This window comes from Perca flavescens, chromosome 3, assembly GCF_004354835.1.
Source record: "Perca flavescens isolate YP-PL-M2 chromosome 3, PFLA_1.0, whole genome shotgun sequence".
Lineage (NCBI taxonomy): Eukaryota > Metazoa > Chordata > Actinopteri > Perciformes > Percidae > Perca > Perca flavescens.
In genome coordinates this window covers 12,095,862-12,112,045 of record NC_041333.1, presented here as the reverse complement: position 1 = coordinate 12,112,045, position 16,184 = coordinate 12,095,862, and the positions used below count along the sequence as shown (strand labels likewise).

Below are 16,184 nucleotides of genomic sequence, written 5' to 3'. Positions count from 1 at the left end.
ATTGTCTGACAACAGTAATTGTTTAGCTATTAAAAATAATAGATACCGCTTTCAAATAATGGGTATATGTTATAGTAGTTGTGTAACATCAACTTATTATCATTACAAATCATCTTCCAATTCTTTTCTCTTTTTAAAAAAAATTTATTTCTGTGGGTCATCACCAGGAAGTACATCAAATAAGGGCGAAACAACAATGAAAAAAAAAAAAGTATATTACTGTAGCGATTAATCAATTTTCAAAATAGTTGCCAATTAATTGTCTAAATAATGGATTAATTGACTAATTATTTCAGCTCTACTGGCAATCCAAAAGTGGTTCTTAATAATGGCTTATAGCTGATCTATAAAGCTTTAATAAATCAAAATAAATAGTAAATTACAGCTCATAAACCCTTAACAGTACAAATGATGCTTTATTTCACATGTATTTGTACTCGCACTGTATATTCTGGGTGAAAATAAATTGCATTTAGGCTCTGAAGACAATTTTTCCATTATTGTAGACAACATAAAGCTTATCAAATGTTGTTGTTTTTAATCACAGAAAACACCTTAAAATGAATAGGCCTAAATATTTAAGTTAATTATTTCAATATCATTATTTGTTATAGTATATATTCTTTGGTCTATTTAAACAGATATAATAATACCGCATAATACAGACTGCATTTTTTTTGCGGGGGTTTCCCCGTGACACTGGTTTCCTTTGAGACCCGCGCACTATTTAACAGGAGGTCCTTTATTCCGCGGATTAATCCACGTGTGTGAGAAGGCTCTGCTTGTCAGTCAGACTTTGAACAGTGCACTGGCGCTCATCACTGCTAATCTCCGGCCGCTGCTTGTCATCAACGACGCTGCCACTGACAGTTATCACCGACCAGCTTTAACAAATATAGATTAAGATGAACAGTTGCTGAGATAAGGCAGGAAACCCGAGGGCAACACCGTAGGGACCGAGCGGAGATAAAACGTTAGCTAACGTTTCGACGTTTAACGTTACTCGGGAGTTGCGATGGTCCAGTTAAGGGATATTTTTCTAGCCTTGCTTCTTGTGGGCTATACAGGTAAGACACTTTACAGTCAGCACCTAAGATGGAAATGTTTCTCTTTCTGTTTATCTCTGAATATCACTACCCTTTAATAGTGGACAGGACGGCAGGCATCCTCTCGCCTCTTGGTCTTCTTTCTCCTCCTCCCTCCTTCGCCCGCAGGCACTCTGTTCAGCAGGTGCAACGGTAACGTTAACGGTACTGCGACTGCTGCTAATTACGTTACTCGCGAGCAGGTTAATGTATATATTTTTTTAAAAGTAAAGACAGCTTGCTGCTAATGTGAGGGTACCATTTTTCTCTGGAGACACTCTTAGCGGGCTACATAACGCTATACTCGTTGCGTTACCAGCCTGTACGCTGACTTAGCGGTATTGAACATTAAATAAAACATGATGCTAATGAAGGATAGGGTTTTAAAATTGCATTAGCATTACTGTGTGCGTTATGTGAATGGAAATGTGCCATGGGGATTCAATTTGTCCCCCGTTTATGATCGTGTTGTTGTCGGCCGTTGGTCTCAGCTTGGCTGGGACGAGTATGTTGTTGATGGGAAGTGATGCTGGGCTCCTTGTATTTGCACACACACACACACACACGCGCGCACACACACACACACACACACACACACACACACACACACACACACACACACACACACACACACACACACACAGCCTTCTGGGTTGAGTCACGTTCTCTCAGTTAAAGGTACATTGTGCAAAATAAAACATGGCAATTTGAAGTGCACCTGGCAATGTGTACAGGTGTGATGGCATTAAAGCAGGGGTTGACAATGCATGCTCGCTTACATATACAGTACATGAAGGATGACAATGTGGGTTTAGTTGGTCTCTCTGGCACACTGATGCAAAGCAAAAACAACTTCTGTCTCTGAATCATCTGTTATGTAATCCGATGCCACGATAAAGGCTTTGAAATGAGATCCTCTAAGTTGGTCAAATGTGTCGTTATGTAAATCTAAAAGAGGGAGTTTTGTGACGACAAATTACATTTTTAATAGCCTTTGCACACCCTTTTTTTTTGGATTAAAATCAGTAATTTGACATGTTAGGCGATTACAGTACGGTTGGTGTGGTACTCTCAGCTACACTCAGGCTCAGGGTTTCGTGGGATAGCCTGTTAATCCTTTATGTTCAATCCAATATGTGCAGGGGTGTTCCTAAGGCAGGAGAGGAAAGCACACATGGAGTGGAGACCTCACTGCATTCTCATGTTAATGCAATTTCCCTTGAGTTTATTGAAACATTGTATGTAGAAATGTCTATTTGTAAGACCCTAATCAGTCTCATTGAGCCATAATTTAATTTAAGCATATATTCTGATGTATTTGACGAACTAGGCAAGGCAAGGCAGCTTTATTTGTATAGCACATTTCAGCAACAGGGCAATTCAAAGTGCTTTAAAACATTAAAGAGCAGTTAAAAACGATTAAAAACAAATAAAATACGAGATTTCAGGCTGCTAGTATGGGACAATGTATAAGCCGTTGCTCTATACACGTAATCCACCCGCAAAACTTTTTAATTCTCTTTATATGCTTATATATAGATTGTCATACAGTTTCAACAATGCAACTTCAGTGTAAGAAATGAAATTTTTTTTTAAAGAAAGGCAACATCAAAAAGAAAGGTCTTCAGCCTTGATTTCAAATGTGTTATGTGGTTATGTTACCACCAATTACACTAAACACTTAAAAATTATAGGCAACCTCTCTTAATTTAATGGAAGCCTTGTATGAGCTCTGAAAATTCTCTATTCTGCTTGAGAGAGAGAACATCTTTTTTTGTTGTTGCACAGAACATCTGAAACTATGAAATTTGCACTAAAATTCTACAACTAGAGACGATCCAAGTGAAGGATGTTGTTAATACAGTTATACAGTTAGCCATCAATTTCATACGAGATGTTTGAGGCTGATATCGATATTTGAAAATATAGATTTTTACATAAACATAACATTTTTAGGATCCCTTATTTAGCTTATCATTGTTTCAAGCATTGTGACCTTTTGTAATAAACGTATCAGACTTGGACAAAAAATGTAATGATGACACAGTTGCTAAAAGCCCAAATCTTTGGCATTTCTGTACTGTAGTTTCTCATTACTTATTGGCCTTATCTGCAATAACCTAATTTTGACAGCCCAGCCGACCACAGCCGACCAATCGGTTTAACTCTCTCTATTGTACAATGTAATTAGGAAAGGGTATTTGGAGTTTTGGTTTGAATTCTATTTGATAGCCTGACAAGCATTACCTTAAATGAACAATTATGTACTGTTGAAAGTGGACGATGCACAGTTTACCATGATACATTTATGCATGTGGATATACAAGAGATAGGACTGCATGATTCTGACCTTTCACTGTAATAGACTGATCACTTCGCTCATAACTCATCTGCCCAGGGCTCGACAGTAACAGTTGCCCTTGGCAACCAGATTGAGTCAATTGGCAACCATTTTTGTGGCCTCTGGTTGCCCTCTTTGGCAACCACCTGTTCAATATTTGTGTTTTTCTTAATAGATACAAACAAATCAAAACTTACACAACTGGAAAATCTTATTTAAAAGAAGTCAATATTTTATTTGGATGTCTCCGTGAAGTTTAAACACTACGTTCATGCCCAACACAATATTTCAGCTGTTGTGAGACCGCTTTCCACACACGCACGTTTGCTGTGAAAAGATAGCTACAGGCAAAGTCATTTTCTGTTCACGTTAACGGTGTATGTAAAAATCCCGGTATCTACCGGACGGAATAGCAATTTGGATTTCGGTGCCTCATTACGGTGCCACCTAAATGTCTGCGCTGCTCTCTGATGTTAGAGGCAACAGAAGCAATCGCTGCATGTCACGCTAGGAAACCCTAATAACACGTTACACTTGGCAGCAGGTAACGCCATTAGCTACAGTAGCATCTGGATTAAACACGGCTAAACAGTGTAGTGTGACTGTATTTCACTGGAGAGGATTCCAACAGCGGGACGTACAACAGTCTCCCGCTAAAGCTATGAGCTGAAAGACACAACCAGCACTGGTCACTGTCGGAAAAACTAAACGGACAGGACTAAATGTTGCGTTTACTTAAAACCAGTGACTCTAAAAAGCTTAAAACTGGTGAACCTCGTGGTGCATTTAAAGTTATTGTGAAATACCCTTTTCTCATCTGTTTTTCTCTTTTAACAGCAATATACTGGTGAAAGAAGTAATTATTGTTAAAGGTTATTATTACATATTGAATTAAATCCCCCCTTTTTTGTGCTGATCCGAAAATTGATCTGATCTGTGACTCAAAAAGTCAAAACCGGGATGGGACAGGGATGGGAAATTATATTGCAAGCCATTATCTCATTGTTTCATTATTAAAATGTGTTGTATAGTTACTTAAGAAATAAATTGCTCCAAATATAGGCAGTTTAAAACATGGCAACTGTATTGTCAATTTGGGCAACCATAAGTTGCCAAGCCGGCAACCACTTAAAGGTCCCATGACATGTAATGGTGCTCTTTGGTTGCTTTTAGACCTTAGTGGTCCCCTAATACTGTATCAATAGTCTCTTTCCCGAAATTCAGCCTTGGTGCAGAATGACAGCCACTAGAGCCAGTCCCACAATGAACTTTCCTTATGTGCCATTTCTGTGTCTGTAGCTATTGAGGAGGAGAAAGGGGGGTGCAAGGTGGAGGGTGGGGGTGTGGCCTTGACCAACTGCCACTTTGCTCATTTGAAAGCCATGATGTCTCTCTCTCTCTCATGGGTGGGCCAAATTCTCTGGGCGGGCAAAGCAGAGAAAGGGGAGGTAACCTTGCTCCTTATGACCTCATAAGGAGAAGATTCAGATCGGCCCATCTGAGCTTTCATTTTCTCAAAGGCAGAGCAGGATTCCCAGGGCTCAGTTTACACCTAATGCCATTTCTAGCCACTGGGGGACCATAGGCAGGCTGGGGGAACTCATGTTAAAAAACCTCATAATGTGAAATTTTCATACCATGGGACCTTTAAAAAGTTAGCGTTGAGCCCTGGTGCCATCACTAAAGCAAAATAAAAATATTTGTTTTGTATTCCTCTATTGAATATACTTTTGTAGTGTTTGGCGCTGCACAGATGTCAGACATAGTACTTTTATTTAAATGTCACTTTTGGGAGTTAAATGTAAATCAAAGAAAATTGAAACTTTTTTTTTTAGTATAGTTGCAGTATTTATGTCTGAACTGAGATTTGGGAGGGATCCTTTCCTCTCTGCCTGCTGCATGCTGAATGGGCCTGTTGAGCCTCTTGAAATAATTATTAATTGATCCTCTTCAAACTGATAACTGGAATATTTCTGACAGAAAATGAAATATAGCCTCCAGAAATCAAAGTGAGAGAAGTGAAGCAAAACTGGGCGACATAAGAGTTTCCAATGTCCTCAATCGGTGGGATATGATGAATGAATTGCAATCTTCATCTCACCATATGGCTCTCTCTTCAACAGCAAAATGTGTCTCTCTAGTTTACTGTAGGATTGTTTCACTTAGCCTGTGTTACATTGCATCTAAGAATCAATTCCCCCCCCCCCACCCCTAGTGCAAAGACCTTTACAGTTTGTCTCTGGCCATTGTCATAGCTTGCAGAGAGGCCACACTGGAAATAATGTACATATAGGGCTCCTACTAATGTTCATTTTCATTGACGAGCAATGTTATATGCAACCTGATAAAGTTCCCTTGGCCTTTGGAATTAAAATAGCCCCACATCATCACATACCCTTCACCATACCTAGAGATTGGCATGGGGTACTTTCCATAAGATCATCTCTCAATGCAAATCAAACAAGCTATTGGGCTAAATGAAATAAAGCCAATCTGTAGGTATGGTGAAGGGTATGTGATGATGTGGGGGGGCTATTTTAATTCCAAAGGCCAAGGGAACTTTATCAGGATGCATAGTATCCTGGATCCATGAAATGGATGAAATATTCCTCTTTTTAGTCAACTTTAGCATGGATGTATTCACTTATGCTTAGCAATGTATAATAATGTAATATTTTCTCCATTGGTTGAGTGATCAAGTAGTCTGTAAAATGACAGAACACAATTTCTTGTTTATTTCTTCAATTCTTCTTTTTTCAACTAGCAGCAAAACCAAAAGGTATTCCATTTACAATTATATAAAATAGAGAAAATAATAAAATACTCACATTTGAGAAGCTAAAACCAAGCAAATGTTTGTCATTTTTGATTAATATATGACTCAAACGAGTAGGTTAACTGATTATTATTGTCAATTTAATTCTTCTGGGAGTTGGTTAATCCTTTTAACACAACATATACAATATGTATGGTCATGGCTTGGTGCTTCATTAGACCAGTAATGCAAAACTCAATTAAGCATTTGATTAAATTGATCATTGAAAGCGTGTTGGTAGCACCAGTAGTATTTGCTTATGAAGCAAAGCAGCAGGAGGGATTATACTGTCATTAGCATTTGCAGACATTGCTTAACATGCTTTTGTCTTTGAGTGTCAAGAAGTAAAGTTTTTTGGTGAGCTTGCTATATTTGGGTTCGCATTGCCTTCATGCACTTGGAAGCCAACTGAGACCCTCGTTTTAAAGCGGACCAGAGTTTGGTTGTTTGGTCCGCACCAGAGTTTGAATGAGCTTTCACACCAAACAAAAAGAACCGGACCATCCGATCAAAATGCTCCAGGGTTCTATTAAAAAGCACCAAGCTGCTGAGGTGTGAGAGCACCCTTAAACAGACATTTGGAGAAAGGTCCATTTGGGAAATCCAGCCAAAGCAGGTGAAGTGACAGGCCTCGTGGATCTTTTTACCTCCATTTTCTGTGATCATTTTAGTTTTGTTTTATCAAATAACCGACCCTGCCAAGAACAAGAGTGTTTACTGACCGGCCACTGCTAAGCTTTAGGCTAGAGGATGTTTATTGGACAAAAATATGTGTCAGAATAGAATTTGAGGATGAAAAAAAAAAAAAAAAAAAAAATTCTAGATTTGGAGACGACTGTCATGCATGTTTGAGGTATTTAATCTATTCAGGCTATTAATTTCAACAAATTTAAACTGTGTGCATCTTAACTGTGCACATCATTTTTAAAATCTCATAGATGCTAAGGTTTTCATCCAGTATTAGGAGAGAGAGAGAGAGAGAGAGAGAGAGAGAGAGAGAGAGAGAGAGAGAGAGAGAGAGAGAGAGAGAGAGAGAGAGAGAGAGAGAGAGAGAGAGAGAGAGAGAGAGAGAGAGAGAGAGAGAGAGAGAGAGTGGTATTGTTCCAACCAGGACTACGTGACTCCACTAGTGATGGGGAGTGGATCAGACAGATCCAGGTCTGAGAGGGTTGAGAGGAGCTGCATTGCCTAAGGACCCTAAAAAGATGACATTACACGTGCACGTGACCCTGTGGAGTCCTAAACCTCCTTTCCTGAGGGTTTGCTCACAGAAGAGGCACAGGCTGTGGGGCTTAGTGGTTGTTTTTCTCAGTGATTAGCTTTTGTGGTGGTGGTAGCATCCATCCTTATGCCTTTCCTGTGAGGTTTGAGTTATTATATTACTAATCAGGTTTAATTTAAGAGTGCAAAACGGGTTAAACACAGCACTGAGGCCCGGGAGACGAGCTTGTTGTGTATCTTGTTACTACAGTATGTAAGTACCGAGAACCTGCTTCAGACACATTGTGATTGCGAAGGTTGCAATTCCATTGCCTTCGTACTACAGTATGTCTGTAAATTTGTCAAGTCGTGCTAAGATCTCAGAGCTATCAGGAAATTAGAACAGCGTGTCCTTGTCATTCTATGAAAAGAGGCCAGCACTGTGAATACAGGATCCATGTGGACGTGTAACCCTAGATTGGCTATACTTTAGGCATTATAGGGCCTCTCTCCACTTTGAAGTATTTGCTCCGTGGGACAAAAGGAACATGTGACAGGGTGTTGGGAGACTTTGTCAAAGTATCCATTATCTGCTAGGTACAATTGTCTTGTATGTTCAGGCTACCATCTTCTCTTGACAATGGTGAAAACAACTTTGGGCCATTTCCAACGTGCCTGTTTTCATTTTGGTTCTCATTCGATCTGATTTGACCGGTCGCCTTCAGCTATGTGCACTTTGCAAAATGTACCACCTTTTTCTCTTTACACCGATTCACTTGCAATAAAGAAGGATTTCCCCCTTTTTGCTTAGGCTGTTATTGACTGAGAGCAATTCCTGGCTCCCTTTCTTTGCATATTTTATTTGGGTGTGAGAGAAGCAGGGAAAAACAGGAGTCCTGTGACCCAAACCAAGTCATCACAGCCTTTGTCCGTGTCCCCCCCCGAAAGAGGAAATGAGGTTACGATCATGTCACTGATCCATGCTGGAAGGAACTGTGACCCGATTTACAATAGTTACCGATGAGTCTTCTTAACGCATGATACAGTATGTCTGATTTTAAGAAAAATGAGTGCATGCCTCATCTTACCGTAACAAAGCAATATGCTGTTGGCTAGGATTTAGCTCTCGACTTCTTTTGTGGAGTGCGAAGAGAAGCTGTGTGTGTCTTCACATGCATCCATGCACATCATGGTGCATTCATTAATAAAACACTGTAGGATGCATCACCATGCACACAGCAAGGAGATATTCAGATTGTTACGCCCCAGGCTTTCTTTTTAAGCAGTCACCATAGTGTGTCACCCGCTCCTCTAACGTTATACTCTTCTACCGGCTTAGTCATTGCCTGGAAACTTAGAGATACCTCTGTTTCACACAAAGTCATGACATGCCTTAATAGTAATACAAAAAAAAAGGTGAAGCGACACTCATTCAGTTAAAAAAAAAAAAAAAAAACATCAGTTATTTTTTTATCTTTAATTAGATCACAGTAAGAAGGCACTATCTCCAGAGAAGCAATAGCCGCTACATATAGCTGTTTCTTATCCATTCAATGTGCAGGATCCACTTTCAAAGGGTGTCAGTGATTCCCACAGATAAGCTATACTGGGGCAGCCAGCAGAAGTACTCCAAACAGTCACTCAAGTATGTTTTAACCCATTAACAATTTAACATTTTCTGTCTGATTTTAATGATAGCTGTGCGTTTTTGAGTATTTGATACGAAATCATGCACGGATGGCCCTCGCATTTTGCGTTCAAACTGCTAACTCTTATTCAAAGATATTTCCCCCTACTCATGAAAGATGATAATATATAATATTCAACACTTTTATAAATAAATCTATTATATCCCCCAGCTACCGGGAGTGTCACATTATTCTCAACCTGATCATATTTTAGTACATCCCACAGTGTTAGGATTTTTAGAGAGCTAGAATGAAAAGAAACATTTAGAAAGTGATATCATTTGGGCAAGGGAATTAACCTCATGTAATCCTCATGCGGAGTAATCTAAAATTATGTAACGGATATGTCCAAAGATAGCAAGAAACCTACATGGCACGTGGCAAGTTCATGGGTCATGACAAACTGTTTCCATAGCATGTTGAACATTAAAAAATGCTCTTTGTAAAATCAAATTGATCGTTATTGCTGTAGTTATCTTGTCACACAGTGAACAAGATTTAAAGATTCTTTTCATTCAAAATTGAACATTGTACCAGGGTGATAATTGTGACACAGTGCAAGCTGAGATCTTAACATCCACCTTCACCTTTGTTTATCTGGACAGCACTTGCAGGCCTGAGGTGATTGATCCCAATTAATACTAAATGAGTAATGTTAAGGACGTTACGCCACCTCGTACCGTCTTTTGCCATGCTGCTTGCACTTTGTAGTACATGGAGAAATATCGCTGCTGTTCCCGGCCTTGTAACAGATGGCATCGTGACATTCATATTTTTACATTTTTGACAGCCAGTTTCCTTCAAACTGAAGTGTAGGTAACCGATAACTGGAATGTATTTAGCCGTGCATTTCCTCTCATACACATGGACACCAACAGGGTGTAACACACAGAGAGATTCAGACTATCTACCACAGACCTCATCCCTTTTCACACACAGACGTCCCCAACCAATCAGATGTAACCACTAAAGCTTGGGTGTGGGAAGGAATTTTGAGAGGCTATAAAGGGCAATTTATGGGGTTTTCATTGAGGGCACTGAATAGCTAACATTAACAGGCCATATCATCCAGAGTTAAATGGAGCACTTAGCAGAATACCTGAACCAAAGAGAAAGGGAGGTGTAGCTGGAAGATTGGAGGGGATTAGAATCCATCTCTGAGTCGGAGGTCACTAGAGTACTACAGTTAACTCCTCAGTGGTAGAGTGCTGGCGGTGGATCAGATGTGTTCTGAAATGTTAAAGGCTGTTTGGATATTGTTAGGCTTGGTAACAGTGCCCTTGGTCCGGCACACCACCACGTTCCCCATTACTGGGGTGTTTTCTGACTACTGTGTATTCACACTGTGTAGTCCCTCTTGAAACCCAATTTCCAAGGTGCTCAAGCCTATTGTTGGGCCTCAGGTTTACCTATGTTTGGAACAGTTGGCTAGCTTTTAACCCGGTGCCAGATTGAGAGGTCATAAGGATTTGCTATTCCAGTGCCTGGAAAGGCTTATGGCAGGGTTTTCCTGTGTTATATAGGGAGAAGGGGGGCCACTGTGGCAAGCCATTCATTCCCTGTAACCTCAAGCTCTGTTTGCATTCTTGGCATAAACTCAAGCACAGTGGGTTTTGGCATTGGACCGTGACGGGGGTTGACTTGTCACTTTTACTGTGTATGATATTTATGGCTGGAACATCTAGGCCCAGGTTTGACGCTGGCATGAGGCAATTTTGTCTTCACTGAACTCAATAGTGTGCTGGTCAGCCCTCACCTTTAGTTAAAAGCGGTATAGACCTAATAATGGTTTTCTGCAGGGTGGCTGTCTCACTCTGTTTGATAATATGAAGGTGTCTTAGGTTTGACTGACTGATCACTTAGGCTGTCACACTGCATGGTTAACACACCTCAGTTCCACATTTGCCAAATTTGGCTACAGTAACTGACAGCTGTGACAGTGAATTATAAACTCAAACATCCCTCAAGCCCAACTTCAGAAAGATATGCACAACCTGGGATTTAATTCCCAGCAGTTGTATCTTCTGCTTTTTGTGCATTCCAACTAAACCCAGTGTGTTCGTAGTTGGAGAGATGGGGATGGTTTCCGTCCTTTTCGCTGCACTAGCAACTCCCACTGGTTGGTTGGTGTGCCTGTCCAGTAGTGCAGGAACTGGGATAGCTTAAACCTCCCACACATTATGCCCTACCGTTTAAGCACATTGCACGTCTGTCTGCAGCTCTACAAAGGCAAACAGTAGGGTTAGCATTATGAAGGACTCGGTGTATAGGAAATTGGACTTTTCAAATTTGAAAGAAAACACGGAAAATGACGGCTGCGGACCGGCTCCGCTGCGTGTCTGCTGCGTGCTCCGCCATACGTCAGTACCCACCAGGTCCGGATTTGTTGCGGCACGGCTGCGGCCATGACTGACAGCTGTAGTCACGAGGACCCACAAGTTCTCGCGAATTCACGTAGAATAGAACCACAAAACCAGTTAGTTTCCATCCAGAGGAGTAGAGGGGAAACAACTCTGTGCTGTGTTTTCAAGGTGTAGTGCAGGGAAATATGGTCCGCCGTGAGCACGGCGTATTTTATTGTGAAAATTAACCGGATGTTTTATTTTGCTTCTGTGCTCGACTTCCTGTCCCGCACTATCTGCCATGTGCTGAATTCATAGACGGTATATAAACTGGACCAACAGATCCCGTTGCTCTGGACGGAGACCAGTGAAGGATATTAGAAGCACTTTTTCGGTGAGCGCTGAGCGTTACTGAGCAGTCTCCAACTGAGGGAGACAACGTAAATGTGACTTGACCCACCTGTGGTAGCTGTGCCAAGAGAAATCTCAATCATTCCCAATCTTGCAGAGACGGAGAACGTAGCTATATGTAAGGAGATAACATAGGCACAGGCTAATTATTGCTAACCAAAATGCTAGTTAACATTAGTAATTAAACTTAAACAGCTAATGTAAGTCTTTAAATACTTCAGATGTAAAGTTATTCACTGTGATAGTGACGTCAAAATCAATGGAAGTCAATGGAATGCTAACGGGAGGTGATCGCTTTGTAGCATCAAAATGGCGCCATAGGAGGTTTGAGTTCTGAAGTGAAGCTTACCCCCTTGGCTGAATTGCTGCGGAGCTCTCCGGCGTCCGGCAAAAATTAGAAGCTCTGCGTATCTGCTCCGGAGGGCTGCGGATCGCCCGAGCTGTGCCGGAGTCGGAACGCAGCCGTGGAAATACACACATTGACTTTAATGGAAAACTTATGACTCGGCTGCCGTTCTGGAGCCGTTCCGCAGCTGTTACGCATCCAGTGGCCATCCGGGGTTACTGACCTGAACGACACACCATGTGAATACATAAAGGTTGTATTTTAAGCTCAGTGTACCACTTGGTCAACCCAAAGCAGCAGACTAAAAAAATACTATATCCAAACAAAATTTGTATGTAATGCAGTGTCAGATTTTTGAAGTAAACTTTTTTTGAAGACTTTGTGTACGCTGTATGTTTGGCATCTTGTCTGTCTTGGTTCTTTTTTACCATCTCTCTCACGCTCCTCCCTGAAGGATCTCCTCTCAGTATGACTCATTGACTTCCACTTCCTGAAAGCCGTCTTGCTCTCTTTGCCAGCAGAAGCCGGATGTGTCATGAACCCCATTGTGCATCTTTTCCATAGATGTCATAGAGTGCATAGGCAGATGACAGGCCCTCTGAAGCAAATGAAACTGTCTACCAGTGTAGAGAGACAGGCTGTCTATGCACCTCTACAATGGTAGCATAACATCTGGAACAAGCACAACTACTGCTATCTAAAAACGATTACCTTCATTGTTCTAAGGTGTCTTAAATGCTACCAAATATTTACTTATCATTGTAAAGCTGCAATTTGAAGCAGTTTCAGTCGATTCATGTTCATGGTTGCGTTCAAAATGCTTACAATGTAGTAAGCTAGTATTTATATTTTACTCATCCAAACCCTGGTAGACTTTCGTGCTGCTTAGAATTCCCTACAGCTTGTTTTTGACATCTTGTCTTTCTCAAGCTAAAGACATTTTGTAACATAGGGAGTTTTTTGTTAAAAATTATACACCATAAACATTTAGTAGCATTTTGTATACATTTTTTAAAGCACTATTTGCACTCTTTTTTAATGGGCCATTATTAGAAACAGGGCATTTTGATCTAAAAAAAATATCAGTGACTGTGCTGCATGTATGCTGTTAGCAAACTGTAATCATCCACTGTATTCTCAATGGCATACTGGTGATTTGTGTATAGATCTACTCCCACTGGAGATTCCTTCACAACAACCACCATTAGTGGGGCACTGGGATATGTCTGTGAAAGGCTGTTCTCTGCCTCATGACAGCGCATGGCTGCTTCCTCTGCCTGAGTGGCCACAGTAACGCACAGCTAAAACCCATTTTGACTGAACAGGGTCAGGTCGCGCTGTTTTACCAGGGAGCATTAAAGATGTTTGACATCAGTTGTTATGTCATTCGTCGGTCTTACTGCACCATATTGGTAAATGTGTTCACACAGGGTTTCTGGTATGTTGATATCATGGGGAAGTCAGATAGACAAGCATCCCCCCATGTCATTTTTGTGTGGGATTGACGTTCATTGTTATATTGCAATCATTTAACTATATCCGGGATTGATTATTGTAATTTCTTTCTTGCTGTTACGGTCTGTATACGTGGTACCACTAAAATGAGAATAGCTGGTCCACCTTAAAGGACAGTCCACCTTAAGTGAGCCTGGACTGAAGTTGTCGCTAACTTCGGGGCTAACCCCATTCACTTCAGTCAGCTTGTACTTGTAGGCCTATATATTGTTGGGTAGTTTAATTTATAATAAAAACATCATATTTGATTAACTACATGTGTTTTTGTGTGCAAAAAAATCTTAATTTGTAAAGTAACTAGTAATTAAAGATGTCTGATTAATGAAGTGGAGTAAAAAGTACAATATTTCCCTCTGAAATGAAGTGGAGTAGAAGTAGAAAGTAGTGGCATGAAAAGAAAAGACTCAAGTAAAGTACAAGTACCTCAAATGTGTACTCAAGTACATTACTTGGAAAAAAAATGTGAATGGAAATTTCAGTTTTAGCATTTTAATTTCAGTTGGACTGCATGGCATTGTCATGTGCAACATATGCAACTCTGTTTTCAAGCTAATTTTCTTTTCACAGAACCTGATTTGCTTGAAGGAATGTAATGTTGAAATTCTTTTGCAACAAGAGATATCATGGTTGCAGGGCTCCCTCTTGGAGCTGCTGTTTTGCCTGAGGTTCTGGATATTTATTCACTGATTGGGTGACATGTTTTCCCACAATGCTTCCATGCTGGGGTTAGTCTGCTAGTGTTTAAATAGATCTTGTTTAAATAACCTTAAGAGTGACCAAACAAGTGGCAAGAGCATTGAGGTGAAATTCCTGCTGTTTATTTACACTGAATAATTGGTCTTTTCCAGTGAATCTGTTAACGTGCACCCGTGTCTCTGTCGTCAGTAGACTAACACCTTCAGGGTATCATTCACATACAAAGTGGTAAGATTTCTGGTCTACATATCCCTGCCTCTGCTGAATCATTTTTTTTTTTATCTCCGGTGGGGATAAAATGTATCCCCCCTCCTCAAAGTGATCAATGCTACTTCACCAATAGACCAAATATTATATACCTAAAATAGAAGTATTTTAAACTAAGTACAGCTCTGTGACGTGAACAGTCAATAGTGCCTTAAGGTTAGAACGATCAAATCCGAGCAAGAGCAGTTGCTGGCTGTGTTTAGCCGCTACAGAGCCCCGGGACGCCGGCTACCACCACCAGTTTTTTAATAATAGGTGACTGCGAGCCGACGACAGGCACCGCCAGTTGACGGTCCTTTCAGGGGCCATGGTAGTTAAGTTTAGCCAGCAAAAATTAAGTTTAGGTAGGGCTGGGCGATAGGGAGAAAATCACATATCACGATATTCTTGACCAAATACCTTGATATCAATATATTGTGGCGATATTCTAGGGTTTGACAATTGGTGCTTTAACAAAATATCTTCACACTTAAATAAATAATCATCAGTAATGTGGACATAATGTTTAAGTGGGGAAAAGGCAAATAATAGAACAGCTAGAACAGTCTGGTAAGTTCAGAAAAGTACATCACTTTACTGTAATGCAGCCTTTAAAACCAGGAAAAGACAACATGTACAGTACAGGCCAAAAGTTTGGACACACCTTCTCATTCAAATGAGTTTCCTTTTATTTTCATGACTATTTACATTGTAGATTCTCACTGAAGGCATCAAAACTATATATGAACACATATGGAATAAAAAAAAAAAGTGTGAAATAACTGAAAACATGTCTTATATTTTAGATTCTTCAAAGTAGCCACCCTTTGCTTTTTTATTAATAAGGGAACAAATTCCACTAATTAACCCTGACAAAGCACACCTGTGAAGTGAAAATCATTTCAGGTGACTACCTCATGAAGCTCATTGAGAGAACACCAAGGGTTTGCAGAGTTATCAAAAAAAGCAAAGGGTGGCTACTTTGAAGAATCTAAAATATAAGACATGTTTTCAGTTATGTCACACTTTTTTGTTAAGTACATAATTCCATATGTGTTCATTCATAGTTTTGATGCCTTCAGTGAGAATATACAATGTAAATAGTCATAAAAATAAAGAAACACATTGAATGAGAAGGTGTGTCCAAACTTTTGGCCTGTACTGTATGTCATATCACGATATTACAATATCCAAAATCTAAGACGATATCTAGTCTCATATCACGATATCGATATAATATTGATATATTGCCCAGCCCCAAGTTTAGGCACTAAACGTTAAAAGAATAGTAGTTTGGATTAAAACACTCCAGAGGAACGAACGGGCATTTCCTGGGTGAAAGTCTTTTTTTTGTTTTCGCTGTGAAGTGAACTCCGCTTTCCGGCTTAAAGGCGGTGTGTTTTATGTTGACACAACCTTGTGCTATTACATGTTGAGATTATTTTCCATTGAATATTCATAAAGAAGTGTTTTGGCATAGCTGGCAGAGTGGCAATATA

At 40.2% G+C, this 16,184-nt stretch overlaps 1 protein-coding gene across 7 annotated transcripts in view; it reads left to right on the top strand.

Annotated features, from left to right (window-relative positions):
• The first annotated feature begins 776 nt into the window (after positions 1 to 776).
• ncam1b (neural cell adhesion molecule 1b) overlaps positions 777 to 16,184 on the top strand; it is an 80,958-nt gene continuing 65,550 nt past the window's right edge. For all 7 annotated transcript variants that reach the window (XM_028572846.1, XM_028572843.1, XM_028572845.1 and 4 more), the window contains exon 1: positions 777 to 1,067. In XM_028572846.1, the coding sequence (XP_028428647.1) occupies positions 1,016 to 1,067 (52 nt within the window). In that variant the 5' untranslated portion in view covers positions 777 to 1,015. The remainder of the gene's footprint in view (positions 1,068 to 16,184) is intronic.